The sequence below is a fragment of the Triturus cristatus genome, chromosome 8 (genome assembly GCF_964204655.1).
Source record: "Triturus cristatus chromosome 8, aTriCri1.1, whole genome shotgun sequence".
Taxonomy (NCBI): Eukaryota; Metazoa; Chordata; class Amphibia; order Caudata; family Salamandridae; genus Triturus; species Triturus cristatus.
The window spans coordinates 1694789047-1694815373 of NC_140591.1; the positions used below are offsets into that span (position 1 = coordinate 1694789047).

At 44.9% G+C, this 26327-nt stretch overlaps 1 protein-coding gene across 1 annotated transcript in view; it reads left to right on the plus strand.

Annotated features, from left to right (window-relative positions):
* The first annotated feature begins 18224 nt into the window (after window positions 1-18224).
* LOC146808627 (NACHT, LRR and PYD domains-containing protein 3-like) overlaps window positions 18225-26327 on the plus strand; it is a 318459-nt gene continuing 310356 nt past the window's right edge. The window contains exons 1-2 of the mRNA XM_085624016.1: window positions 18225-18300; window positions 18846-20550. Coding sequence (XP_085480142.1) covers window positions 18225-18300; window positions 18846-20550 — 1781 coding nt within the window. The remainder of the gene's footprint in view (window positions 18301-18845; window positions 20551-26327) is intronic.

The following is a 26327-nucleotide window of genomic DNA, read 5'->3' on the forward strand; positions in this document are numbered from 1 at the left end:
ACGAGGGTTGCTGGAGAAATAAGCAGATGGATAGATGGAAATTACCCACGGCTTTTGTACAACCTATGGTCCAGATGGCACATGGGCTAGCACATGTTGGAGCTTCCGCAATTGTGAAATTGCTTACCCAAGTCTGGGAGCATCCAGAGATTGCTAGCACGGCAAAGAGGGTGGTGCAGACCTGTATGATCTGTCTGAAGTATAACCCAGGGAAAGGCACGCGAACTCCAGCAGGAGGATTTGCGACACCCACTGCACCCTTTGAGGTTCTGCAGATGGATTACATCCAGCTTGAGCGCTGTAACAATTTGAAGTATGTTCTAGTAGTGGTTTGCGCCTTCAGTAAATGGGTTGAGGCGTACCCTGCGAAAGACAATACTGCAATGACTACAGCGAAGCTATTGCTGAAAGAGTTTTTCCCCCGATACGGCGTCTGTAGACTTCTGTGGAGTGATAATGGCCCTCACTTTGTAGCAGATGTTATAAAGTATGTTTTGAAGGGCCTAGGCATCACCCAGAAGTTCCACGCCGTGTTCCACCCTCAGTCTGCAGGACTAGTCGAGAAGTATAATGGTACACTGAAGCTTAAGATCGCCAAAATTCAAGCTTCAACGTCTTTGACTTGGCCAGACGCTTTGCCACTGGCGTTATTGTCAATTAGGTCGGTGCCACACTCTCGAACCGGCCTTACACCCTATGAGATTGTATTTGGACGCCCAATGAACATTTGGGGTCCACCAAGGCCTAAGGCTGTGTATGATGTACCTTGTGTGATGATGAGTGATTATCTGGCACAGTTAACGGATAACTTGGTTTCTATTCATCAACAGGTCCGAGAGGCGCTCCCTGATCGGTCTACCGGTGAAGGACATGGTCTCCGGCCTGGGGATCATGTCATGGTGAAGACCTTTGACAGAACGAACAGTTTGGAGCCGAGATGGGTCGGACCTGAGCAAGTCCTTCTTGCAACGAGGACGGCAGTGCGAGTCTCGAACAGGAAGAATTGGATTCATTCCCTGCACTGTCGAAAGGTACCGCCCGGATTGGTGGAGTCTGCCGTGCTGACCGATCAACGAGACATCCTAGCAGCAGAGACAGGCCGTGCTGCAGAGCCAAACGACACTGAGGAGCTCTTTCCGGACCATACGACTTCTGGAGGAAGGCGATATCATCTGCGACCAAGGAAGTGAGGTTTTCAGTACCGGGACATACTGTCAGAACGGCCCTTGGGTTAGTGAAACGGAGAGCCAATGAGGCAAGGGGGGGGGATCAGCCCTGCATTAGTGTAGCGACACCCGTCTTGGCCCGCTGGTGAAGAAATCAACCGCTGCCCAAGGGGAAGAGTTCTGACAGACTTTTAGTTTCAGGAAGATATCAGGGTATTGTTTCCTTTGACATGGAGAAGAAGAAAATTCTTTGTGCATTGGGGTTCATGCTAACAGTAGCTATCATTGGTATAACCACATGGTTTGTGGAGGAGGCAACTCCTGCCCGAGAGACACTTGTGTTGACGACTCCAGTGCCTGCGGAGCACTACTTTTACACATTGCCATACCAAGAGTTGAAGCATCGACAATCCTATTTGAATAACACTTTCATTCAGATGCTGCATCACACCCACGTTGCTACAAATGCTACGAACTGTTGGATATGTGGGATGATGCCAGCCCATCAGAAGAAAGGAGGTACGCCATTCATACCACTTCCTTTCTCTCACAATGGCTCTTGTAGAGCATGGTACACTCTGTTGTTTGCCACTCGAAAACCGACAGTGGGACGATTGCTTTTCAGACTTAATAAAGAATGCCATCAGGACAAGAATGGATATCCACAAGCGAATGGGACAATTTGGGAATGGGAAGAGTACCGACCGGACAATGAATCCATCCCCTATATCTTCACGAACACCAGAGACACTGTGGGGAAGGATAAATTTGTAATCCAAGTAGCACAAGCCCAAGCGGACCTGTGTGTCCAGAGTGTGGGTTTTATCCCTGTCGGTGTCAGTGATTGTATAACTGTGTTAAACATTGATGGGTTAAATAACAGCACCTTCCTAGCATCCCATAATACCTACTTTGTATGTGGAAATAAAGGTTATTACCGTTTGCCGGCTGGGTGGTCTGGGGTATGCTATGTATCATTCCTATTACCTCCTGTATTCTTAGCACCTGCGTCATATCATAAGGATTTGAAATTGCTGAATAATGTGACTGTAAATAGATATAAACGTACTCTATCTATTGATGAGGTGGATCAAACAGATACCAGCTTGCAACAGTATATTGATTTTAATTTAGGACTGTTTTTCTTTGTTGGAGCCGCTCTGAATAGTAGGAAGATCCGAAGATTAACAAGAGTGGTAGAAGCTGTGACTAATCAGACTGCTGCTGCTCTTGGGAATCTTACGGAAGAATTACAGATTACCAGGATTGTTGCATTACAGAATCGTATGGTATTGGATGTGATGCTAGCTGATCGAGGAGGAGCCTGTAAAATTATTGGAAGTAGCTGCTGTGTGTTCATCCCTGATCATACGCCATCCGTTTATAATGCCATTAATAAACTGCACAAAATAGCAGCTGAAGTCCACACAGAAAACGGCACTTGGTCCTTTTCTGGATGGTTTTGGGCGTTGGTTACTGCCTGGGGTTGGAAGGTTCTAACTGGTCTCTGTATTATTGTAGCAATTTTGTTCCTTTTCTGTATGTGTATTCAATGTGGACCATTGTGCTGTTCCGTATGCATTTCATTCTGCATTCCAGACAAGAACGCTATTGCCGATGTTGCCCGCCAGAAGGGTCTAGCTAAAGAGGTTAAAGGAATGATGATAATTGACATATACGATGATTATTCTTGGAAGCCAGATGTCTTCAGTAAATGCTGAAAGGGTCGTCTGTTGTAAATTAAGGCAGAATGTGATTAAGCATTTACTGAAAACATTAGTGTTTCCCTTTTATCGTGTCTTTCCTCATTATGTTGGCCGAAGTCCGGACTCCATTTTGTATTGACATGCTGCCACGTGTTCACCACGAGGAGAGTCCGACCTCTGTGTTAGTTGCTCTTGTAATCTGCCTAGCAACAGTTATAAATAGCTCTCTCTTGTCCGGCTGGCGCATGCCCAGACTTGACCACATCTGTTATAATTAGCTTTGCTTGACCATGTGTTTTCGCGGGCCCAAGGAGTGTGTTAGCTCCGCCCTTGTATTGATTTGGTATCGAGAATGACCCTAAATGGTAATGTTCTTCAACTCTGTGGTATCCACCCACTCATGAGCCCCTCTGTTGTGTATAAAAGGGGACAATGTACGCAAGTTCTTTGTGCTACTCCTTGCAATACTGAAGAGTGTTGTGTGGATTGTTGGACCACCCTTAAGGGTTAATAAACGTTGTTTTTGTACTTTGCAGTTTCCGTGCCAACTTCCTTATAGATTTCGTTACAGAAGAGCGAACCCTTGTCTCTTGCGGGCCTAGCTGGGGCTTGTATTCATCAATCCTATTATTTGAATGTTGGTCTGCCCTAGGTTAACATGAGATTTAACCAACCCGTAATCATATAAATCATCAAGTGTTTCGTTAGTCTCCTCTTCTTTTCAACTAGGGACTAGTAGGCCGGTCATCCAAATGAACCTATTTCGAAATAAAGATTTTTTTTAAGAATACTTGAGTCACTTTAAGGGCATATCTCATATTTAACTGTGTACAAAAACCTCAGAATGTTAATGTTGACCAATGCATGGTAGCCCTACCCTTCGTTTTATAAGTCTCAAAAATGTCCACTGCTGTTCATCCACTACTTCACAAGCAGGCGGCACTTTAATTTTGTAAACCGATAAAACATGTGCAAAATGTCTTTGCCCACAGCATTTATATAGCCTGCCAATTGCGGAGGCGGGAGATATTGCCTTACTAAGGCACTGGCCAATGTAACCACTGCTAGAGAACCTGCTTGAAAAAATGCTTCCTAAATACGGGTACAACTCAAGTTTATTTTTCCCCAGAAACCAATACATATTTTTCCTAACCCTGCATCTCCGGGACCTAAAAACCATGGGGCAGATTAACAAGCCCCTGCGCCACTTTTGCGTCACTTTTCCCATGTTAAAAGTGACGCAAAAGTGGCTCAAGGTGCTTGTAAATCTGCACCCATGATTTTACTTTTTGAGATATTTATTTGTAAGAAATGATCATCGAAGTAATGGCCGAGCTCGTTAAGAGGCCTTTGTGAATCCATCGGAGTTCAGTCTAACAGAATGGCGTCCTCTGCGTAAAGTAGACAGCTCAATGCCATTGTTGCTAATCTCGCTGGGTCCGCTTTACATACGCTGCTGTAACCAGCGCTGCAGGGCACCCGGCACACGCCGAGATACCGATATAATAGGAGAATAGTTTGGCATACGGTCACCCGCAATGAAGTAGAGTTTGAAAAAAATATCCCGGATATTTGTCCTCATTTAGGATTGTGACAGAATTGAGACTGGCTTAGAAACCAGTTTGAGCTTTTTGACGCCAGGAACTAAATTTGCCTCTCACATTTCGGCATGTACACGAAATCTCCAAGTTCTTCCTTGTAGCCCCGTCCTGATGAGGCCTAAATAGAAGGGTCGAAATGCGCAGACAACTGGAAAAGGAGGAATCCACCGAATGTTAAAGTGTGATATATATTTGTGGACTTGCACATAAAAAAGATTGCGTTGACATGGAGAAAATACCTCTTTTGTGCATAAGGGTTACCTCACAGTGGACCGCAACATACTTTTATGAACGGACACTCGCTGTATATAAATTTGGAGTCTAGGAAAGGATTATTATTTTTTTGTAATTTTGTATGTGTTGTATATGTTTGGTGTATATATTCTTGTCTGATGTCTGTCTAATATTGGCAGAAAAAAAGCAAAAAGATCATTGGTCTTAACCAGATATGAAATAAGAAATAAAATATGGTTTTGACCTGGAATGAATTATAAATGTGACTTATTGAAAAATACAATAGAATCTGATGGGAATAAGATCCTATGCATAGGAGTAATTAAATGTGCTCCACTGCAAATACTTTGGTTATCTGTTCCTCCACATCATATTGTCTTTTGAACCCTTTACAGTGCACCACCCTACTCAGCAAGTCATTATTATAAAGAGAAAAAGGAGAGGAGCCGGTAAGCACCCTTGCTTCAACCCATTGTGGGTTTCCACTTTACTTAACAGGCCCTGAATGCCTCCCATCAGGACCAGTGTCCAAGTTGAGGAATGCCATGCAATGATCAGTCTGAGCAGATGCGCGGGAATCCCCATTGCGGCCGGTTTCCTCCACAGCGTCCACCAGTCAACCCAGTCGAAGCCGTGCGGACATCTATCAAGGCAGCTTACAAGGCCATTTCCTTGCCTATTGGATATTTTCCATCAAGGTTTGCAGGGCAGCGATGTTATCTAAAGTACCACTATGCTTATGAAACCCAGCTTGCTCTGCAGGTACGAGGTCATTACCAAAAGGCCAATCCTGGATGTGAAGAACTATAGTCTTAGCAAACAGTTTTCCAGTCGCATTCAGTAATGCGATCTGTCTGAAGCTGGCAGGGGAAGTTTTGGGGCCCTTTTTATATAATGGTACCACAATGTTTCCTCTCCAAGAGGACGGAATAATCCCATGTGCATAACAGTAAGAAAACACCGGAGAGAGAAAAAGAGCCCATGCGGAGCTGTCTTGTTTAATTATAGCTATCGATAATTCGTCCGAGCCCATTGCACCTGAGTACCTTGCCCCTTTAATGAAGCACTGTATTTCCTTACAGGAAGGGGGGCCGTAAACATTCCCAAAGGAAGACTCTGTAATAAACTCCAAATTACACCCGCTCCAAGAATTTAATGCATATAACTGTGAGATATATTGGGTCCAATCTGCATCAGATATTAAAATTGCTTCAGCCTTAATTCTACAATTAAAGCCCAATATTTATGTGAGTCACCGGAATGTGCAACCTCAGTTTAATCAATTTTAGATCCTCCACCCTCTACGTTCAGATGCGTGATCAATGCTGATCGCTTAAATTGTCCCTTACTACGGAATTCAGCTCCTGATTTAACTTTTTTACCTCCCACGAGGTGGGCACCGAGTGGTTAGTGCCATTAGCTTGATTTTTCCTTCCACACGATCTGGATAAAGCCAGATGCTTCTCAAACCAGATAATGGGATTTTCCTGTTTGGGACCAGAGCTCGCATTTTTAACACGCATCCCTAAGCATGTCAAAGGTGCGCCCATTTGGTATATTATACACAATATTATGGTCTGTAGGATTCCGGAGCTCAAGCATCTTGAGATCCAAATTGACTTCCACTGATAAAATACTGTGGTATCTCGACTTTGTCCTCTGTACCTTAAACTGAGTACATTCTCCAAAGAGTTGATAAGATACCACCATGCAGTCAATTAGTGACTGCCCCGAGAGGAATGAAAAGTAAGGGAGGCGGGGGAGTCCTCTGGGAATCTCTCATTTAAAATAACAAGATCATTAGTTCTCTGACAATCCAAAAAGCTCAACCCTCGCCTATCTGATCTGACATGGCCGGGCAAAGTAGTCTCGGGGATCGTCCATACATCTTCCAACTCCCGGTTACAAAAAGCCAAAGAGGAACAATTTGAGATTTTGGCATTCAAATCTTCCACCACTGTTATCAACGTGCATTCTTCTGAAGAACTAATTTAATGCACAAACGAGAAAATGGATTCAACAAGCGAGGCAGACACCCTCCCAGGGGGAATATACACGTTTAAAAGTAAAGGGGTTGAATGCTGACCTCCTATAACAACATTTCCCAAAGCCAGTTTTATGCACATGCAGAAATTTGACAGATGTACAAAACCCGAGGATTCCAATTTATACTGCCACTAAGTAAAATAGCTAGACATCCACTGGCATGACGCTTTACTGAGGGTTTTGCTGCACAACAGAAGACAAAATGGTTCTCAAAATTAAAATCTGCACAACTCCATGCTTCCTGAATGCAAATTATCTTTAGATCATATATCATTAGTGAACTTACCTTAGAGCTAGGGTGTCCTAAACCTGCCAAGTTTCAGGACAGCATTTTTCCCAAGGGGCTACCTGTACAGCATGGTGAGTTTTACATTTTCTTTGGCAACATTCAGTGAACCAGCTACCCAACTCCACTGGGCCACCTCCACCTCTCCTCTAGATTCAGTGACCCTTTGGTCATCATATCCCCAATATTAATCACTCTTTTTCCTGTAATGCTGCCAAACGAGATTGTAATATCCCTGCTATTAGATACACCTCTATCTAAGCCCTGCTGGTCTTTCCTATGGGATTTTATCTGAGCAACAAATAGCTCCTCAGACAGGAGAACATCAATCCCATCTTTCCTAAAATGATCAACATTGGCCAGGATTAGCCTTGCGATTATCCCAGAGCTAAAATTTACTCTGGAATTCGGAAGTCCACTTCGAGGGTCTAGGAAAACTTGCTCAACATCTCTGCTTGTTACCAATCTCAGACCCTCAATATCAGATAATAACTGTAGAAGGAAACTTCTATTAAGTGACCCAGTTCTCTATCAAACAAGAGAGCAAAGATCAGAGTGTTAGATACTTCCCTGACCCAGGTCCTGCACATGCCCTATCAGTCTGCCTTTGCTCACCCCCCGATGCAGACATTTGTGCTGATGGAGAAGCAAAACCATCCCCTCCTTAGTAAAACCTCCCTTGATTAGGATCAATCCGTACAGGGAGAGTTTCCATATGAGAAATGTATTCACAATCCACCCTACCTCTGGCAGAGAATCATTTGCTATTGCTGCTATACTCTGAGTCAACCAGGTCTAGTCTTGTTTTATGGTTCTCCCGTCCAGTGCGCAATCCCCCCGTTTTAATAGACAGTTTTCACCGTACCCTTATGCCCTTCCTCCTGCCCCAGTCCCCCCCAATGAAGGTACTTCTTTCATAATAGAGGAAGGAAGAGGATTTTCACCCGTGCGCCCCAGTTCCTGACTAACATGGGACTCAACAGACTTGAACTCATTTCCATTGTGGGGCAAAGTGGTGATATCGGGTTTCTCGGGGGCCTTAGAAAACCTACATTTTTTGGCTTACATTTTGTAATACGCCGAATCCTTTTCTTCTTCTCCTTCCATACTTTTAACCCATTACATTCTGAATGAAAGGCACCCTCCCCAGGGGGAACAGCTTTGATTCAGCCCTAGACTGTTTAACAAAGGGAGAGTCATTTAATGGAGCTATATCACAAGACATACTTGTGATCCATTTTAGAAAAATAGGATAAATCGACAAAAAATTCTTGAGTGCTGATGCATTTGTGTTTTCCCTTAGAAAAACAGGTGGATGTTCCCCAAATACCTGATTTTAGGGGGCGGTACGAGACATCTTATCTAACCCAGGGATATCTCCGGGCAGCACTGTTGAAAAAACCCTGGGTCATTCCAAGTTCCCAGTTGGACTCCCATTTCCATCGCCCCTATGTTAGTCTGGGTTGCCTGAGATTTAAAATCAATGCCCATTTCTGCCTTTCCTAGACAAGAACCGACAGTGGTAAGGTACTGCACCCCCATTAGAATCGGGGACAGTGAACCCAACACGTGATCAGAATTAGCAATTGATTTCTCTATCAGGGTTAAAATTGAGGAGAGAATCCTCTCTAAAGCCCACCCATTCCCCCAGTCCCATTAATACCCTCATTGTGCCCCTTGATTTGGGGAAGCCTCTAATTTCGATAGTCCCAATGAACGTGATAGAGGTGCACTGGAAGGAGTACTGGGCATACGAGGGCAACTGACAGGACCGACCGCTGACAGTCTCAAAGCCGTTTTGGGCAACTAGTGATTCTAAATTGGCCTCCATCACTTGATTTGTTTCCATGCGTATAGCGATGTCCGGCGGTGTAAAATCCTCTAAATCCCCAGGATCAAAACTGCATTTACCCCCACGTTGCTCATTCTGAGACACATGAGAGAGCTCTCTAAGAGAAGACATTCCTGGTGATGACTCAGCAACGCTGTTTGTTTCTGGATTAACCTTAACATCCTTCATGTCTATTTCCAGTTCCATTTCCTCGACCACTTCAGCTGGAAGACATTGGTCAGTAAGCTGAGATAGAAGAGCTGGAAGAGTAGGAACTGTCACCTGAGAAAGGTCTGTGACTGTGCCCAGCTCATCTACATTAACTGCGCCTGGAGGCACACCCGATCCCTTATTCCTTTGCACTTCACCCCTCAGTGGGATTTCAAATGAGACAGATGGGTTTGGGGCTTCCTCCACCTCATGGTTTTTAGTAATTTGGGGGAACTGAAGTAGCTGAGTGTCGGTCCAGCTGACCCTAAGGGGTCCATTAAACGACTAGATCGCAAGCACCTAGAGGGCATCTTCCACCTTCAAAAGCGAAGATATTGTGGATGCCGCTGGTGCTCTGTGCCCTTCACTTTGCTGCACTTTCCTTCTCAAACAATAAATTCCACCTCCTGAAGACTGAATCGGAGGCTCGCAAGGTATAGGAGGGCGAGAAACGTACAATGAAACGAATGAACTAGGAGTGACCCCCTCCAAAGAGGTACAAGCTGCACCAACCTAAAGTTGGCCCCTTCCGCACCACCGGGGAGATGGGTTGCCTAGGCCTCGACAACGCACATGATGCTCAGTGTAAGTGTCAGTATGTATCAATGGCCAGCCACCCGTGTCGCTGATGGATTCGTGCTAAATACTTGCTGCCGCTTGCATGCCGCTGGTTTGCTTGATGTTTGTTGCCGCTTCCTTCTTTCTCAGTCAAACCTTTGTGTCTAGAGACTGTAATTATAATTCAGCTCCCACCGCACTCTTGATAACAGGAGGATTGTGATCCCTTCAGTGGGGAGGAAGCAGTAGATGGCAAGGTGAACAACAAGGTAAGTGGCAATAATGTATTTCCTAGACCCAAGGCAAGGAAGTCTTAAACTTTAGACTTTTAACCTTCAGTCTAAGTATAATATGCTCCTACTCACAACTTCTGATGTATCATGTGACCAAGGACAGCTAAAAACAAGGCCAGCTCAAAGACCAAAAACAATAGAGAAAACAAAATCTCCAAAGAGATAAGAAGGGTGCACAAAATAGGCACAAACGTAGGCACAACGGGGAGGGCAGCTTTAAGGCAGAGGCACCTCCAGGCGCGAGCCAACAAAAGGAGTGAAGACAGGAGCGGGGGTGAACCTCCCCCCACACGCAAACTGTATCGGCCTAACGCCGGACGGCTCCACGCAGCCGGAAAAGCTCTAGCTTCACCACCACTACCTGCTGCTTGTTGTCTCAGAGAGTGGAGCATACAGAAGCCCCTCAACCCCAGCCTTGTGCGTCCTCCGCTCCTCCACACCTGGTAAGCCACAGAGCAACACAGACTCAATGCGGCTCTCACTCGCTCGCTGCCGCTGCGTCTGCTGCATCCCCTACGTCCGCTCTGTCACCAGCATCTCCACACCAGCCCTATTTGTTCCAAATCAAATATACCACTTATTAACTCAATGTTATCCAATGGGAGAGGTTGGACTTACAGTAGTGAAAAACGAACTTAGAAGTTTTTTATTACCAAGACTTGTAAAACTTTAAACCACATGTCCTACTTTTCAAAAGTAGGGACTATTCGCTGCTGTAAAGAAATGGCTTTTTGCATGATCACCCCAAAGGTTTTTCAACTCTGAGAGTGCCCTGAGGCCTGGTAACCAGACCTCAGTGCCGGTTCTTTCACCCCTTTAATAGCTGTGTTTGTTTGGCCTATATGAATTTAATTCAATATCTTTATTCGATGCAGTAAAAACTAGACCACAAAAGTACATAAAAAAATATTATACATCCATTATCGAACAAAAACTTAAAATCATTTTACATTTAAAAACAAAGGTTAAAAATATGCATACTTTAAAAGCTATTGGACTCCACATTTAATCAAATGGCCACATTTTTAAAGAACATAAAAAGTGTAATTCGCAAACAGATTCCAAAGCCCCAGTAAACTCCTATCGCAGTGGGCCGAGGTTAAAGGGGAGTATGGGTAAAAAAGGAGAACATGAACTTCAAACAGAGTCTGCTATGTGCTCCTTCTAGCACAGAAGATGAGTGGGGACACCTCAGCCTTGCTCCACCTCTCAAAGGCAGACTTCATACGAGTCATGGCTCTCTTAAGCATAAGTGAGTAAGCAAGGAGGGAAAAAAAGAGAACCCAGAAATTCGATCTCCGCCCAGGGGAAAGAGAAAAATAATGGTGTCTGCCTAATGACCCATGACCTGTATGTAGTTCAGAAAATTTGTTTATCCTAGCCCAAATGGCTGCTTTCAGAAAAGTGCAGACAAAGTAAATTCAGGTGAACTTAAAAATTGTAAATGGAGCAAAGCTACTCTACACCATCGAAATCCTAACTTTTGTTGCAAAAGTGTCAGAAGGCGATTCCGCGCTGGACTGTACAATTTACAAAAAACAGAAAGTGCAAAAGTGATTGTGCAGATTGATTGTCACTGGGGCAAGTAACTACTATGTGTCCGTCAAGGACTGAAAAGTTTTTAAAAGACAAGAACCAACAAATTGACCCTGCCCTAAAGCGAAAAAGAAGTGATTGCTGCCATCCTGTGAGATCTAGGGATAGGTACAATGGGGGTTCACCTGCGAATCGAACTCTACAGTAAGTGAAAACTACTCGTTGTGCATTCTGGCATCAGTGCAGAACTCCATGAGTGATGTTTTTACCTCTTCCTTGATGGAACTGGGAATGCTGCTCGGTTCACTGAACCAAGAGGATAAACCCAGGATTCCTAGAGTGTCCCGTATATAACTTATCCATGGAATAGAGCGTTATAATGCCTCTGCATAACTTTGCTGCTGGATTCGTCCAGACGCTAACCCACAATAAGTGTGGCGTCAAATGTTCCTTGTCCATTATAAAACCTTGGTTTAACTCAAAATGAGTAGTAAGACTAGAGGAGGACGGATGTAAGCTCAGCATCCTCCTAAAAAACGATTTTCCTCAATCTGTAAGGAAGAACAGGGCATATTCACAAGCCCCTAGCACCACCCCAACGTCACTCATCAGGACGTTGCAGCGGTGATAGGGGCTTCACCTTATGTAGAAGGCAGTGTTAAGCCACTTAACTGCTCTTAACCTGGAGAAACGAGGAGAGATGTTTAGATAACATCACTGCCCTACGTTGTGCAACACTCATAGAAACAGCAAGACCCCATTGATTGTTTATGTGCAGGAAGGTATTTCTTCCATAAACAATCATTTAAAACCTGATGTCTTGCAACTTCTATGTCTGCTAAGCAGCACACATACAAGTTCCAAAATGCCATTTCAGATTGGCGGACCTTCCTGCATATTAACAATCTTCCCCTCAATGCAGACACCCTTGCACTCTGGTGCAAGGGTGTCTGCCTTGGCGCTAGGCTGCTAAATTTAGTGCCCGCGCAGGAGGAAACGCAGGGCTGCACCACATGTTTTAAATATGGTGCAGCCCTGCGTTTTAGAAGTGGCAGAGTGCGGCATCAAGGTAAGAAGTCTAATGCCAGACTCCGCCACTTCCTAATAAATATGCCCCAACAGTTGTTATCACCCCAGACTCCTGCGGCATAAGTGGCTGCACTGATACACTGCGAATTACACGCCTTTAATGGTGGTAAGACAGTCCCTCTAAAGTCTGTACTAATAACGCTACAGACTGTCCTGGCACTTTTATTAAGCGTAAGGCTAGCCTGGGCAAGATGGGGATGAAGAGTAGGGGAGCCAAAGCGCACGCCTGTCGCACTCCGCTCTTCAAAGGGAATCAGGAGAAAGCTCCCCATACGAGTTAAAGTGGACTCCAGCTGAGTGCAGGAAGTTTACCAGTGGAGGGTCCGCTCCTTGGTCCAGCAACAACAAACAGATCTTGGTTCTCTTCATGGAATCAAAGGCGGTGGACAGATCCATGAAGGTGAGATAAATAGCAGAGTGCTTAGGAATTGCCAGGGCCACATTCAGACATTGTTCAGTGGTACCTCATTTTGGATGGAAACCATATTGAAAAGGGGAGACAATATTATTGTCAGCTGCCTATTTAACCAGAAGGTTGAAATGACTCTACCAATGATTTAAATCGTGCTGTCGATGAGTGATTGGTGAAAGCATGGAGGCGCACAGAGCATTGGGCTCTCCCTATTCTGTGGGTAAAGTCTCTCCTTTGTGGAACCAGGTTAGAAAAGGAGGACTTACAAACATATAGGGCCTTATGTATGAAGACATTTTTCCATAGACACAGAATGGGTAAAGCCCTTTGATGCATCTGGCCCATAGTCTATAAGTGAGGGACCCCCTCTAAAAGACTGAACCGTACCATTAGTTCCTCTAGATTGGTAGGATTGGCCCTATCCGTGCATGACAAAAGGACATGCTCTATGGCGAACCGGCCAGTCTAAGGTTTTGTTAAAAAGTTCCTGGCAGGTTTCACCCTGGTTAATTCTCAATGAGGGCACTGCCAACGAGACAGCCACATAAGAACGGGCACCGGCGGAAGATTGACAACAGGAAGGTGGGCAAGTGGCTGTGCTGATAAAACCTTTCTCTCTGCTCCCTTCGCTGGATATGGCGATTTGAAATCTGAAAAAGGCAAATGATCTACGTCTCGCCCAATGAATGTGTTTATTTCACGATTTGGGCTAGTTATGTGCATAAAAGTGATAGCAAGTTTGATGGACCGCTTGTGGCTGGCAGAGTAAGTGGTAATGCTGTGAGAGTAGGGGGTGCTGATGGGGGAGTATGGGAAGGTTGCTCAAATCTGTCCATGGATCCGGCTCAGAAGAGGTTAAGTGTTCCAGGGAAAATTGGGCTTCTACAAAGATGGGAACTCCTGGAAACGATGTTCTGGTGAAAGAAAGGAAAGGGGTAGCTGATGTTCGTGCAGAAGAAGCAGAAAAGTGTGACGTAGGAGTGGGCGTTGTCCAATGTCACCTGTCAGGTTCAGGCAGTGGCTCCTTGATGCTTTATTTCAATGTCTACCTCATTTCCCTTGTCCCTTAGGAAGTGTTCTTCTTACAAAGTCAAAGTCAAAGTCAAATAATGCTTTATTCGAGTAATTACTCATAAAAGCAGGACAAACACTCATAGTTAAAATGCAGTTAAAATGCAATCGATTAAAATCAAATAATGCAATATTAAATCAACTAAGGTACATTCATTTGCAGACAATTTCCCATAATACCTGTAAAAAAAAAAAAAAAAAAAAAGATAAAATACAGATACATCTTAAAAATTTAGTCAGCAATAAAACGAATTATCTAAAATTAATTAATGATAATCTATTCTACTTTTGTGTCTCCCATTATCAAAAGTCATAGAGCCTTTTATATCTGAACTTGTTCTATCATTTAAGGCTCTTAGTCCCTTTTCGAGACACATAGCATTCAGGCCTATTATGTCCTCAGTCCAACGTGTGACTGGCTTCAGTTCTAAAGCAGGGATACCCCAAAGTGAATCCTCTTCAGCTCCAAGAAAAGCCTCGCCAGTCGCTAAGGGCTCAAAGGTCCGGTTAAGATCGCCTGCTATAACAATATTCTTGCTTTGTGAATTAATGTCAAGGAGGCCGCCCAGGGCATTCAACACTCCTGGTTGTCCACCCTTGGGGGCATTCAACACTCCTGATTGTCCACCCTTGGGGGCATTCAACACTCCTGGTTGTCCACCCTTGGGGGCATTCAACACTCCTGATTGTCCACCCTTGGGGGCATTCAACACTCCTGATTGTCCACCCTTGGGGGCATTCAACACTCCTGATTGTCCACCCTTGGGGGCATTCAACACTCCTGATTGTCCACCCTTGGGGGCATTCAACACTCCTGGTTGTCCACCCTTGGGGTGGTTCTAGCATACACGTTGTAAACATCAAGAGAACCTGAAGTGTCATTAGTTATCCTAATTAACTGGATATCGTTAGAATTAGTCACCATACATTTAATAGAAAATTTGAGGGACTGTCGAACCCAGATGGTAAGATTGGTCTCCCTCTTGGTCCTTTTAAAGCTGGTACAGAAAAATGTAAGTACCCCAAGACAAAAACAGGTTCACATGCCCAGGTTTCTTGAAATAAACATACATCAAATGAGGTAACAAAACCAAGCCAATCCCCACACTCAATTTTAGAGTGAAAACCTGCCAAGTTCCAAGAGATTAAGTTTGGTGCCCCCGTCATAGTACCCACTAGCGTATTAAGGGTAAGATCAGGAGTGCCAAGGTTACCCATAACTAAATCCACAGCACTAGACTGGCCACTATTACAGATAGCCTTACAAGGAGATAACTTATTTCCACAATCGACACCCTGAAATGTAGATGGACTGCTTCTACCCTGATCATTTGACTCAGATAGAACAATACTTTTGGCCCCAAGAAGTCAGTCGCATTCGTCTAAGTTTGAAAGAGCCGAGAACCTATTTTCTAAATGTATTCCCCACTCTTCAGAATGTACAACCCTTCTTACTGTGTTAAAGCCGCATTCGACAGATTGTGACCCCCTTCTCCCCAGTTTTGACACCATGCTCCATTTCGTCCGCAGCATAGACGGGTTGGGGCCCCTCCCTCTCCGGTGATAGAAAAAGTCTAGGGTCAGAGGGATAATATCGGCAGTTCTTCGCTGTGGCGGTAACAGATTCGGAAGAATATCGATTAATACTTCAGGGTTTGAAAAATTTAAAACAACACAATCACCCTGAAATCTTTTAGGGCTGCTTCCAATCCACTCCACCCTCCTTGCCATAACTAATTCTGCTGCCAGCTGTTGCTTGCCCCAGGGAGTTATCACCATGTTGTTAGACAGCCAGTATAGAGCCTTAGACAACAGAGAAGGAGTAGACTCTTCCTGACCTGGAGACAATATGGGGACGTTGGCTAACACAAGTACCAGAGGGGAAGCCTCACCAATGAGCTCAGCTGAACCCTTTGCTGTGTTCACAGCCATAAATTCACCTTGAGGGACAGCATCCCCTGAAACGGCCACCCCTGTGGCTAGCTGTGGAACAACCGGCTGGCTAGGCAAAGCAGTCACTGCTCCTCCATCATCCGGACTACCTGTACCCTTTTTAGTCTCCACTCTAGTTACGACTTCGTCAGGTAGACTCTCTACTTTAACTAAAGTCTTATCCAAGAGATCCCCCAGCCTGTTCACTTCTGCAGTTAACTGTTCTATCCTGCCGACCAGGGGTTTAACGATGCCACCAATTTTCGAGTCAATCATACCCAACAGCTTCTTAAACTGAGCGTTGGAAAGGGCCATACAAATATCATCAGTCGACCCCTCTTCCTCATCCCCAGCTGCTTTATTAGGTGGTGAAGCCGGCTTTTTCCGACTTGAGCGTAGGCCTCCACGAGTAGGCTGACCCTTTCCTACTCTTCTTGTCATACGTGGAACATCCACTGGGGCTTTTTCCCCTATTGTATACAATTCAGTCTCCTCCTCCCTATTACTTGCCACAGCAGCACAACTAGGCTGGGTCAAGTTGGTGCTTTCAGCAGATTCAGATAGTATCACATTATTACTGCTACTAGCTAAATCAGGTGAATCAGCTGAGGGGAAATCCATCAATGCAAGTTCCGGGGATACATCCAACCCCAGAGAGGCTCTCCTCTCGCTGTTGATTCTAGCTACTACCTGCACCAGATAGTTATCCATAGTATTTATGGCCGTAGGAAGCTTTAGATTAGACATAGCGCACCACAATACACTATGGACACGATTACCCTTAGAAATACAAAGTGATCTGCTAAGAAAGAGAGAAAAAAAACCAAGCCTTAACAATAACAACGCCAAAAAAATATATACAGTCATATAGCCAATCACAATAGGTATAATCTGTGAGGGGCAACCAACGATAACAACGTTTTACCAAAATAAATGGGCAGCGTAAATAGCCCAGTCCAGTCTCTGCCAGTCGCGGACTGTCGCAGACTGTCCCGCCCTTGTCCCGGGCTTCTCCCGGCGCACTCTCGCGCGCTCCCGCGCAGCGTCAGCAGCAGTTCCAGATAAAAGAAATAGGTGGTTGGAGGCGGGGCAAACAGGGAGAGCGTCCAGGTGCAATTGATACCAAACGCAGGGACTCCTGGGAAATGGAGTCCCAGCCCTGGCGCTCACAGCCCTGCTGCTCTAGTCTGATGTAGCCTCAATCCCAACAAGGTAGGCAATGCGGGACCCGCGCAGCGGGTACCGCGAGGATCAGTGATGTGGCAGGCAGGCTGTAAAAGTCAAGAAAATGGCAAGAGAACGGCAGCCAGCACGAGCTCTCCCCAGCGTCTCCTCACTCGATAGATGGTTGTCTCCCCTTCTTCTTACATATATATTTATATATATTGATGTTTTTTGTGTTATTTGCTTTATGTTTCTTAATTTGTTCCTGTCTGTACTGCTGTGTGCTCATATTTTGGTAAATGAAGCATTCTGACAGTCCCCGTCCCTGGTTCCAGTTCTGGTTCTGCTCGAACCGGGACCCCTGTCAGAATGTAGACTCTTGCAATCTTCTGTGTTTAATGATTCTTTTTCAGGTGGCCGAGCATCAACGGCTGCTCTCGATTTTTCTCGGCAGCTCTTCTTACGAATACATTTTAGTTTACCTAACGGCTGTATCCTGTGGTTGTTTCCTACGGTGTTATTACATAACCGTGTCCGAATTTATCAGGGAACAATGAGCGGAAAAAAAGGCCAGACACGTTGAAAGAAGTGCAGAACACAGCGATTCAGCATGTAATTCCCCATTTTCACACGGAAACTCAGATTAGCAGTGTATACGGTTTCTGATGAATGGCTCAGCCTGGGGTAGCGGTAGTTACTGGATCAGCGCACACCTCTCATTACCAGGGCACTTGTGGTTGGGCATCTACCTTGAAATTGGCAGTGTGTGGAGATCCACTCCTGGACTGTGGCCCCCATCGGCTCCTCGTACGATCTTCACTCCCTATCCGCGGAATGTAGAGACACCCACACTATTGTTTCGGGGGTTTAGATTACAGACACAGAGGCCAATTACGATGTTGAGCGGCCGGTTCCGTAGTGCCTTAGGTACCCCATCAACCGTAGGCCGTGGGGCCAAGGAAGCCCAACAATGGGCCCCCAAAGTCACTGTCCAACATCCTTTCTGTGTCAGACAGGGCGAGACGGAAAGGCTGTTGGAAATCAACATCATAATCCCGTATGTGGAAACGCTGTCCTTAGGGGTGTATGATGCGGTTCCCACTGACACGGATACTCCGAGGCCATTTGGAACTGATTCGGAACATCATAATTGGTCAGTCTGAATGTAAACCGACCAAGTTGGTCAGAAGGGTTCCAACGAGGTCGAGAAAATTCCGACTGTCGTAATTGGTCCCACTGTAGTGAAGGCTGCAGCTTTTAAAGGGTGGCCTGCATGTGGACTGGTGGGTGTCAGGACATCTTTGAAAGGAAGATACTGAACCACTAACTCTGCAGTTTTTCTTATGTATTTTGAAATCCTTGTTTGATGAGCCTGTCATGTGTTTCTTTTTCTGATAGACGTTTTCAGCAAATAAATGTCATAATTGAGCCTCCATTCCCTACAATGATGTCCTTCATGCTCCTGCCCTGTTTATTTCAATCCAAAGTCTGTTATCTCAGGACATCAAAGAATCCCCGATGTTAAGATCTCACCGTGAAATGTCTTATTCTCTTCGATATCACCAAACAAGAACCAACCATAGCTACAACTATAAATAAATCTGGTGTTTCACGTTCATTGTGACTGTGCAGTTGAATTAAACTGTATCGCTTCTAACTCGCATTTTATTCTTAAGTACAGTTTCATATGCTTTCTCTATTTTTAAACAGATCCCAAGAGGAAGTACAAGGAATATATTAAAGATGAATTCAGACAAATAAAAGATAATGACAGTAGAATCGGTGATACTGTGACTTTAGAAGAAAGGTATACAAAGCTCCTCATTTTAAAGAACCACCGTAAAAAGAAAGATAAAGAACATGAAATAATGTCATGTGGAGAGAAACATCTAGAGCTTATGGAAGAAAGAGCTGCAGGTTCATACTCCAGCATCCAAGATTTATTTTCCCCTGAAAAGTTTGGACACATCCCCAGAACTGTGGTGCTCCAGGGAGCGGCTGGGATCGGAAAGACAATGACTGCCCGAAAGATCATGTTCGACTGGGCGTCGGGCAACCTCTTCCAGGACAGATTTGAGTATGTGTTTTACATCCACTGCAGAGAATATAACCATCTGAGTGCAGAGAGGCCGATCGCTGACCTCATCATTCCCAGCATTGAAGGGGATCCGCTCCTGTCAATGAGTGAGATCGAAGCCAACCCCGAAAGGCTGCTCTTCATCATCGACGGCTTCGATGAACTTAAAATCAATGATCCTGATAAAAAATCTCAAGAGCGTAAAACAATCTTCAGTTTAATAAAGGAAAAGTATCTAAAGGATTCATATAAAATAATCACCACCAGGCCAACAGCTTTGGACGCCCTTGAAAAGTGCGTGAAGGGCGAACGCCTCGCAGAGATACTGGGGTTTTCTGAAGCTGGTAGGAAAAAATATTTTACAAGGTTCTTTGGAGATGAAATACAAGGTACACACGCTATCGGAATAGTAAAAGAAAATGAAATCCTCTACACCATGTGTTTTGTGCCCATCGTGTGCTGGATTGTCTGCACTGTCATCAAGGAGCAGATGGAAGATAAGGAGGATTCTTTCTATGATTTGAGAACAATTACTTCCGTCTACTTGCTTTATCTTTTCAATTTATTGAAGCAGCAGAGTTTAGACTCTGAGCAGCAAAACGTTACCAGTAACTTGAAGAGGCTGTGTGCCTTGGCTGAGGAAGGCGTCTATAAGCGGACAATCCTATTTAAAGAACATGACATAGTTAATCATCGTGTAGACATCCCGGCCCTACAATCCCTCTTCCTGAACAATATTATTTTTAAACAATGTACTGATACGGTCAGCCTCTACAGCTTCATCCACTTGAGCTTCCAGGAGTTTTTTGCTGCGCTCTTTTACATACTAGAAGGTAAGGATGCAGCCGCACAGACCACAGAGTCTCAGCAGCGATGCGTGACCCGCTTACTGAAGGACTACACAGAGCTGGGAAACAATCACTTAATGCTGACTGTGCGCTTTCTGTTCGGCCTTCTCAACACAGAGAGACTGGATACGATAAACAGGAAATTCCAGTGTAAGGTTTCACCAGAAATCAAACCTGCTCTACAGGCGTGGATAACAGAAAAACTAAAACTAAAACCAGGAGAGGAGCTCACTAGTCACAAAATGGACTTATTCCACTGTTTGTACGAGACCCAAGATGAAGAGTTTGTGAAAAAGGGACGAGAATGTGTGAAAGACATAAATATAACACAAAGTAAGATCAAGCGTAAGATGAGTTCCATGGATTTCAGAGCCCTCGCATTCTGTTTAAAGTATTCAGGAGTCGAGACGATTACTCTACATGGGATTACAATGAGGTCGGAGGATGTCAGAGCGCTGAAGCCGCTTTTAATGAAATGTTCCATACTTTGGTAAGTCTCTCAATTTCATATACTTCACAACGTCTGTGTCTTAGAGTAAAAATAAAAAAAAGATATCATGGGACATCCTGTCAGGGAAGCACAGCATAAAACACAGGAAATCACATTGTACCCTTGGTGGAGCATTGAGTTTGTGGCTGTGCTCGGCGTTATCTTGTATTGGGCAGCGCTGCGCCACGCTCGGCACTTTGTTTCATGGCACTTCTGTGGCTGCTAGTAACTGTGTCACCCCTTGTGCTGCTGTGAGCAAGGAGTACGCTCAGCTTCTGTGGAGCAAATTAATATTTCACAAACTGTTTGTGAATCAGGACCTTGCTTTTTTATTCCACACATCAGGAAAGCCATGTTAGGCGGCCGGGTGTTTCTCCACTTCCCATCGTCTGTTTGGAATGCCTTACCCAGCTGCCCAGGTGACACTATCTGTAGGAAGCCGGCTCTGGTGTACTAAAACAAAGTACAATGCACAGAGAGTCCAGGCAACCCTTATTGGTATACAGATGCACAAATGAAAACATTAAATGCTCTCTTTTGTGGTATTGTCGACGAGCAGTTTAGGCTTATCAGAGGGTAGTGCTGAGCATGTGTTGTACTCACAGAGGCAATAAATGAAACATACACTCAAAGAATAAATCTGAGGCCAATTAAATAGAATCAGTTGTATATTTATATAAAATTTAATACAAAGAGCTACGGAAATAAGTAAGTATGTTTTGACACATTGAATTTCACAGGAGAGCAAAATGTACCCTTAAATGTGTCTTTACTCGTAATGCTTTCCTATGGGACTTACGCTGGTAGGGGGTAAGGTCCAAAGTACTACCAGCAGTTGGAGTGTACCTGCCCTGGGGAGTCGGGGTGCAGAGGTGCTGGTCGGGTTGGTAGCCTTACGTGCTACACCGAAGGAGAGAGGGGGGCACCTAAAAACAGGCTGTAGGGTCAAGTCCGGGAGCTCCCGATAAGAGGCTCAGTTCACAAGGATCCTGGGAGCGCAGCAGCACAGGTGGTTCTTGAGAACGTGGGCCGGGGAGCTCGCCTGCAGAGGGGTTAGGTCGACTGGGCTAGTGCGTCCCAGGTCCTTGCTGTTGTCGGCTTCACCAGTTGAGGGTGCAAAAATCAGGACAGCTGGGCCACTCTGGAAGTCGGTCGCTGTGGTGCTGATGTTCCTCAATGGCTGCTCAGTCGCTGTCTCGGAGTCCCGATTGGACTCAAACAGTGTTTGGTTGCTGCAAGGGGTCCTGTATTCCAAATATTGGTGCTGTGCTGCTCTGAATGGCCCTGGCATCGTCTCATTTCGTGGGGAGATGGATCTGACCTCCTGGAAAACAATGACTTCTTCCTCAGGTGCTGCTGCATCGGTGCGATAAGCGGTAGCACGGTCAACCGAAATATGCTGTTTTGGTGCCCGCGGACAACAGGGGAGTAGCTCCTCTACTCAAAGGGAGACTGCTGGCAAATTGCGAAGGGCTGGCAGTCCATCCCAGTTCTTAGTAGAGGCTCAGCTGCAGGATGAATTGTTTTTTTCACAATTGTTGAGACTGGTGCAGGTAGGCTTTGGCACCAAAAAGTCCACACCAAGTTTTAGTTCTCGTTTTTCCAGATCTTCTTTGTCCTCTTCTTCCTGGTTCTTCGAATCTGAGTTCCTGGCATCAGGGGTGTCATCTAAATACTCAATTTAGGGACATTAAGTGGAGTACACAGGAACGGGTAGTAGCCAATGGACTAGTCACCTTTAGGGTCACTGCACCCGCTATATGACCACTTCCTGTGGGAAGTGGGCATAAGCCTAACACAGAGAACCTAATTCCACCAAAACCAAGATAGTGGAAGTAGTTTTCAGTTCACAACAGGTAGTCCACCTAACTAGCTAATGTTCCCACCTGTCCTGGTGCCAAATGGGCCCTGGGCAGGTGGTGTCATTTCCCGTGTCTGGGGGAAGGCTGGGTCGCTTATCAAAGGCAGCAGAGGCCTTAGAAGCCTCCTGCCTTGATATCCTGATCACTTAGCCATCCTGCTTGGAGGAGGTGACAACACAACAGGCCGTAGCAGGCATTATTTCTGCCTTCAGAGAGCGCAGGCTCTCACCTGCACTGGGTGAGAAACCTGTCTGACGGGGCAGGCTGGTCTTCACCAGTCAGCCAGCATACTAGAGGTTGGAAGGTTTTCAGGGAGCATCTGTAAGGTAACCTCTGGGTGCATGTATTATTAAATCCACCTCTGGAATCAGTGTGGGTTTATTAATGTGAGATGTTTGATACCAAACATCTTTGGTTTCAGAGAGGCCATCATGTAGCTGGGGAACTCGCAATCACCAGTGCCTGGTACATGTGCTCACGATGGCTTCCCTGTTCACCGGCAGTGTCCAGGAATCGACTTGGACACCACAGGGGCATATCTGCTCATGTAACAGGGATCAGGTCTATTTAATTTGAATTCAGAAGTAGTATGCACGAAATGAGAATGACAAACTTTCATGTATGATGGGCATAACAGTCTGGGCGTTTCAATAAGTATTTATTGAACAGTTGTCACTCTCGTGTAGAATATATGAGCTGTGACGATCGTTAGATAGTAGCAGAGATATATGATCAGCATTACTACGAAATTGAATAGATAATACAGTTCTACCATTGTACAATAAGCATGATAAAATACATGAATATTAAATGCAGAGATAAAAGTGTGTGTACTCCTACGATGACTATCTAGATGTACCCAAGTGTACCTAGCAAGTGAGTAGATCTAAAGCCAAGAATCCCTCTAGGATTTAGTCGAACCTCATTTACCTGAAGTGTGAATGTAGGAGCCCTTCTTGGTTTCGAATTGGACACCCAGAAAGGGCTGTTCAGACCACTGTCAGCTGGAGCATCTGCATGCAGGTGCGTCAGCGTCTCTGGTCAGTGTGTCGGCCTGGAAGTCTGGGTTCCCTCTGATTAATATCAGCAAGGGGTGCTGTATTTATACAGAATGTATCTTAGAGCTCCTTTGTCCCGTTGTCTCATGAATCAGCCATTGTTGGGTTTGAGGATGACATATGAGATTAACCAAGTGGTTAGATATGGTGGTATAGCCCCTGTCCTGTTTCCAAGAATCTTATGGATATTAATTCATACTGTGTGAGCCTACTGATACAGCTCTAGGCCTCTGTTGTTCGGGAAAAAACAATTTTCTGCACCCAGGCCCAAAACTAGGTGAAAGATTCAGTCCATAAAAGGCGTTCAATCCTTATAAGGCTCGTTAATGTGTAATACGGGGAGGTAATGTATGTCACGGTGTATTGATATTACCCGGGACTATATTGGGGTACCTATATGACACATAACACCCACTCCTCTTCCAAAAGGTCAACAATGAAGAGTGCTGTTAATTATGAAATGAAATTAAATGAAAAATTATATGGGTGTATAGCGCATATAGATAAACAATGAGAGAGAGAGAGAGGGAAAACAAATGGAGCCACTCTTGGTTCCCCTGAACAATATAAATTCAACAACAAAAGAGTGCAACCAACAAGAGAAGAGCCAGCGAGAGGAGTCACTCTTGTTTTCTAAAAAGAACCCTCACTCACCAACCTAGTTGGTGACATGCTTCATCATTGGGTTCCCACCAGAGAGGCCGAGTGCCTTTCTGGTGTGCTACGACGCCTGACTACAGCGGAGTAGGTTTTTTGGTGTAAGGCGTGAGTGCAATAGGTGAGTGGAAAAAAGTGATTTAAAAGATGCCTTGATTTTATCCCAAAAATTTGGCACCAATAAAAACAAGTGCGTCGGATGTTTTAATAACTGGCTAAATTGACCAGATACATCCTACTGTGAAAAAAGGAAAAATGGTCAACATGTTTCTGCTTCAAAGGGCTATTAGCGAAGCATTCATCAGGACCAGCACACCACGGCGGTATGCGCATGCTAAGGCGCACTCTAACCTGTGGTGGAATAAACCGAATAAACTCACGGTTGTTTGTTGAGCCTTCAGGATTTCTGAAAGCCGTAAGTATGTGAAGTATTGTATAACCTCACGACATGGGACCCGGTTGGGGGCGGTGGCTTATAGTCACACATTCATCAAAATCACACGCCTGTATGACACCTGCACACTCCCTTCCGTGGGGTTCAATGAAGCAGAAACCTGTTGACCATTTTTCCTTTTTCACAGTAGGATGTATCTGGTCAATTTAGCCAGTTAAAACATCCGACGCACTTGTTTTTATTGGTGCCTAGTTTTCCACCATTAACATTTTTGGGGATAAAACCAAGGCATTTTTTAAATCACTTTTTTCCACTCACCTATTGCACTAACGCCTTACACCAAAAAAACCTGCTCCGCTGTAGTCGGGCGTTGTAGCACACCAGAGTGGCACTCAGCCTCTCCGGGGGGAATTCAATGATGAAGCATGTCACCAACTAGGATTCTTTTTAGAAAACAAGAGTGACTCCCCTTGCTGGTTCTTCTCTTGTTGGTTGCACTGTTTCGTTGTTGAATTGGTATAGCACATAGTCATGTTTAAAAAACTTTAAAAACCCAATTCATTAAAACAGTATTGGGATTCGGGAAAGTTACTCCTGAGCCAGAGTCTTAACTAGAGTCCATTTATAAAAGATGAAACACTACAAGTGACAGAATGCCATGCTTTCTCAACGAGTGTGTCAATTTTGAGGAATGTTCCAAATTTAGAATATGAAAAAAGATGAAGAAAAAAGACCAAAAAAATACAGAATTCTTTTCCCAGCACACGATGAGCCAATTGTGGATTAAGAATTCTGGCCGGGAGACAAAACCATTGCTGCTTGCTGCTGCAGGGGACTGTCCATATAACACCTCGCAGAGTACGTTGATGGAGCACAGATGATCGGTAGGACTGACAACAGCTGGTGTTGCCGCAGACGGTGTTGTAGTCAATACCTGGGGACCAGTGGTGCTGGTGGTGCTAGTTAAGGAGTTGATACTCCAACTAGTTGTCAAAGGCACTTGAGGGTTTACGAGGAATGCATTCACTAATATCGGAACACGCTGTGGGCATACTCGGACATGGGACCGCAAGGGCTCCAATATGTCAGAGATCCACAGGTGTGTCTGTCTCAAATGTCAGACAGAGGTCCAACACGCATTCTTCACCGCAAAACAGGCATCGCAGTACAGGTAAGATGCACTCCCTTAGGACTGGTCGAAAGGTTAAGAACCAAGACGCAGGCGAGGTGTGACCAGATGCTGTACCATGCGCTCATAGTACTTTCGATCCAGGAGCGCTTTTGCCATCTCCTTCGTGACAGGGCCGTACATAGCGTAGCAAATAGATGACAATCAGGATTCCCGCTATTGCTAGCAGAATTAGCGGTAGACCTCCAAAAATGCTTCCAAATACGGAGTGTATAAAATTTGGGATTACTCAGAGGACTGTCCGAAATGTGCTTAAGAATCCTGACCCTATGGACTTAAATAAACGTATAATACCACTCGTATCAGACAAGTTAAAGATACGCTCCACCATTTCTGCTAAATGAATGGGGTAGTTTGCACGTATAAGTGATTGTATCTCACTCGAGGTCCTTGCGGTTTGAAGTTCAAAAGTTTCTCGAGCGGAGGTTAGGGGTACAGATTGCTGTAAAAGCATGGCTTTCACTCTGCTCAAAGTATAAAATCGTATAAAGGAAACATTCAGCGAAGGCCATAACGCTTTTGCGTCTGTTTTCAGACGAAAAGCGGTGATAATTTTATCGCCTTATCAGCAAGGTCACGCTATCGTGTGAATCCTTGCATTAGCTCCCTTTCCCGTA